Genomic DNA, 3687 nt, shown 5'->3' with positions numbered 1-3687 from the left:
ACAGTGCTACCAACTGTGCGACCTTGCAGCCCACTACAATTTATATTTAGATTTAATTTTTAGTTCAATCTTTGCACATGCATAACTCCGAGACTCACTGAAAAGTTTAGGTCAATTTTATAATTTAATATTTTTATTGTTAGATTTTTTTTCTTTATATTTTATTCAGCTGTGTATTTTTTTGTTTAAAAAATAGCAACTGTTTTATTTAGTTATTTTGCATGTGTAGGATTTATTATTTTATTTATTTGAATTAGTTTTCTTTGTCTAATTTCACATTAGTTTTATTGTAAAGTCCTTTGTAACTTTATCAAATGGTGCTCTGTAATTAAAGTTACTATTATTGTTATTAATAATAATTTTTACATTTAAAAAGATCCCGTGACTTTACGATGTTACACATTTCCACATAGAAATACAAGAAAAACACACAACAAATATGGACATCACAACATGTTTATTGCAAAGCTTGTTATAAAAAAATAACATTTCAGCTAAAAAGTCTCACATCCTCGAGATCACAAGCTTCATGTTTCTGCTCAATAGAATATTACAACAAATCAGATACCAGCAACGTTACACATTCATCAAATGGTATTTGGGACTTAAAAAATCCTGCAACCCAGAGAAAGCTTATGCATCTCCTTTCAGTAGAAAACCCTGCAGCCTTGTTAGTTTTATTTACTGCCAGCAGCCTTCACAGCCCTTGTACATGGTTGGTTTTACACAACGAGCTGCAACCAATAATTGATAAATTATCAACTGTTGCATTAATTGCCAACTATTTTGGTTATAAATTCATCAATGTGAGTACTTTCTTTTTTTTTTTAGGGAAATAAGCTTCAATGTCTGATTCCAGCTTCTTTGACGTCAGCACTCTGAGTATCTTGGGCTTGTGAACGAAGCGCCACATTTGAGGACGACATCTTATACTTTGGAAAAATAATCGACAAAATAATCAACAATAAAAATTAATCATTTGTTGCAGCCTCAGCGTCCAACTGCTCATATAGCTAAAATATAATTCCTCGCATACGTAACTCTACTGTCCGTAAACACTCTGCAGTCCAAATACTCTGGTAAAGCTTCATAAAACATTTTTGGTACAAGCTTAAAAATATGTGCCTGAATAGCTGCTTGCATCACATGCAAAAATATTAATGAGAATTTTTTTTAAAACTTTGTGTGCATGCTTAACAAGTCAATTTACAGAAAAATATTCAAAATACAAAGTAGAAAAATGGCAGCTGCAAAGGCAAGTTACACACAGTGAGCTATTAGTGCAGATACACCTCTGTGTATTTGAAATATGCCAAGCATCTATGTGATCCGTGTGGATTTGTCAGCAGACCTTGAGTTTGTCCTTGTTGAGACTAAGGCTCTCCAGGTAGCGCTGCACCTTCGTCAGTATCAGGTAAAGGTGGCTGTCCGGGAACGAACTGTGACCGGTCTGTACTCCTGGTCTGGCCGGCACAGGACAGTTCATAGTGAGGGCGAGGAAGCGCACCTTTCCTTCCAAGCTGGAGACGTCAGTCTGGATCTGGCTGAGGAGCTCTGAGCCGGAGCTCTGCAGGTCGTTATCCAAAAGTCCGAGGTCACGGGTGATATCAGTCAGTCCGACAATGGGAGGGGTGGTAACTTCTATCTGTGGAGCCACTGGCAGCTGAGGAAAAAAAAAACAAAAAAACACGCCATTGAAGTGGATAAAAAAAAACCCCAAAAAACTTGCAACTCAAGCAGTGTGCATACCTTTGTCCTTAGTGTCTTAATGTGGATGAGGGTTGTCTGAGCAATGCTTATTATGTTGTTCAAGTGTCTCGTAATGTTTTCCCTGGTGGGAAGACTTGCACACTCTGGAGGTGCCATGAGAGCAACGCAAAGTAGAGCCAGAAGGATGTACATTCTAACCAAATAGATGAAAAAGAAGAATGAATGACCATAAATCATGCACAATCACGGATATATTCAAACTTTTTTTTAGCAGTTATCCATCTTAATCTCTACATGTGTTTTCTTTGCACCATACCTTGTGTTTGTCGACTTGTGGCTTTCCCTCTGGAACACTGAACGACAGAGAGATGACACATACATCTTTGCAGGTTGCCATCATTTAAATAGTCTGCTCTGAACTTGAGACTTGCCGGGATCCATTCCCCTCCTCTCTCCTCCTCCTCCCCCCCCTCCGGATCAAACCTGAGCCTGACCCTTACAGGTCAACTCCTCAACATGCTCTGATTAGGGAAGAAATCCACACAAAAGACAAATCCCACTGACTCAGACGTTGGGAGCTCACGCACATCTCATGTTCATAGTTCATTTTAAGATGATTATAGATGACACTGATGTAAGCCTGATGTTACATTTGAATCGTTTAAGTAGTGGAAAGATGTGTGGGTAGAGCTGGCACCATGAAGTGCAAACCCTCTAATACCCGTGTATACGACCGAATAAAAACATGATAAGGTGGAGAAGAATAGAACACACTGTATGTATGTAATCGCCATTTGATACACGAGTACTGTGATATTTCGTGAGAAAATGACATCTTGTAATTCAAAAAGAACGGAGGTGAGTCACGTTTTAAACAGTTCTCTGTAGGTTTCCTTTTGGAAACACCCATGAAATAAAGAAGACATCTTGTTGTTGGTGGTGGAACAAGGTGCTTATGACGTTTTAAACCGGTTTTGAAGGCAAACCAAAAATGGAAACACAATAACGTCAAACGCACTTCATTAACCGTGGTGGTTTCCGGAGGTGTTTTTTTCAAATCTTGACCGAGCAACTCATTTTCCTACTGCTGAGCTTCACATATGTCACAGTGTGTGTAATTGCTGTTGTGTGGAAGAGAGTTGTGTGCAGCAGGAATGTGTCTGAAGTCATGGCTCCGTGTTGTGACCTGCAGAATCTCGCATTCTTACCTTAAAGGCCGAGTCCTGCAGGGATGCATTTTGTCCTCTGCAAATGCACCAACTGCTCATGTGGCAGAGAAACAAATGGGAGGAGAGACTGTATGAGGAGATTCTTTGTCATTTACACCAATAAAATTCATCACTAAAAGGCTTGTGGTTGCAGTAGTCACTACCAGATCGAAGGCGCTTTGATTTGTACATAGTTTCTGTCGGCGCCGCAGTGGGAAGCTCAGAATTCTCACATTGCAGCCCAGTGTGTAGTCAGTCACAGCCAGCCTCTCAGAAACATCCATAGGGGCCCCATTTGTTTTTCCATGTTCAACGTGAGAGGCAATGTCACTGTCTACAAAGCAGAGCGATGCATAGGCCGTCTATTGTAGGATATATAGGGCTGCGTGCACGTACGCTTTCAAAGTCGATCATGTGGAAACCATGAAGCGGCCTTTATATCACCACAGGCCATTGTCAGTGTCACAAGTAAGAGGGCAACACAACTACTACTTCTTCAGAGAAAACAGTTACAGGGACACACTAAAAGCAGTCTCTGGCTTTAATTTAGACTCACTTTGTCTTTACAAAGTAGTGCCAAATGAACAGTCTCCTAACAATTGCTACTGTTGCGTAACACTCGAGTGTTTAGCTACCAACTCAGTTAAAGGCCCCCTCCAGTGAAAATGTGTTAGCATGTCAGTATGGGGGCTGGAAGGTGGCTTGGTGGTTAGCATTATTGCCTCGCAGCAAGAAGGTCGCCGGTTCGTGTCCCAGTGAGGATACCCGG

At 40.5% G+C, this 3687-nt stretch overlaps 1 protein-coding gene across 2 annotated transcripts in view; it reads right to left on the bottom strand.

Annotated features, from left to right (window-relative positions):
• Window positions 1-438: 438 nt before the first annotated feature.
• The window catches only part of lepb (leptin b), a 3524-nt gene continuing 275 nt past the window's right edge, over window positions 439-3687 (bottom strand). The window contains exons 2-4 of one of the 2 annotated variants that reach the window (XM_008278860.1): window positions 2027-2091; window positions 1750-1903; window positions 439-1663 (exon numbers count right to left, since the gene is read on the bottom strand). In XM_008278860.1, the coding sequence (XP_008277082.1) occupies window positions 1343-1663; window positions 1750-1903; window positions 2027-2091 (540 nt within the window). In that variant the 3' untranslated portion in view covers window positions 439-1342. Of the gene's footprint in view, window positions 1664-1749; window positions 1904-2026; window positions 2239-3687 lie in introns of those variants that run through there. The other variant, XM_008278859.1, reaches the window with a different exon arrangement.

Source organism: Stegastes partitus, unplaced genomic scaffold (genome assembly GCF_000690725.1).
Source record: "Stegastes partitus isolate 25-593 unplaced genomic scaffold, Stegastes_partitus-1.0.2 Scaffold136, whole genome shotgun sequence".
Classification (NCBI taxonomy): Eukaryota; Metazoa; Chordata; class Actinopteri; family Pomacentridae; genus Stegastes; species Stegastes partitus.
The sequence above is the reverse complement of the archived record's forward strand: the minus strand, read 5'-3'. Positions and strand labels throughout refer to the sequence as shown.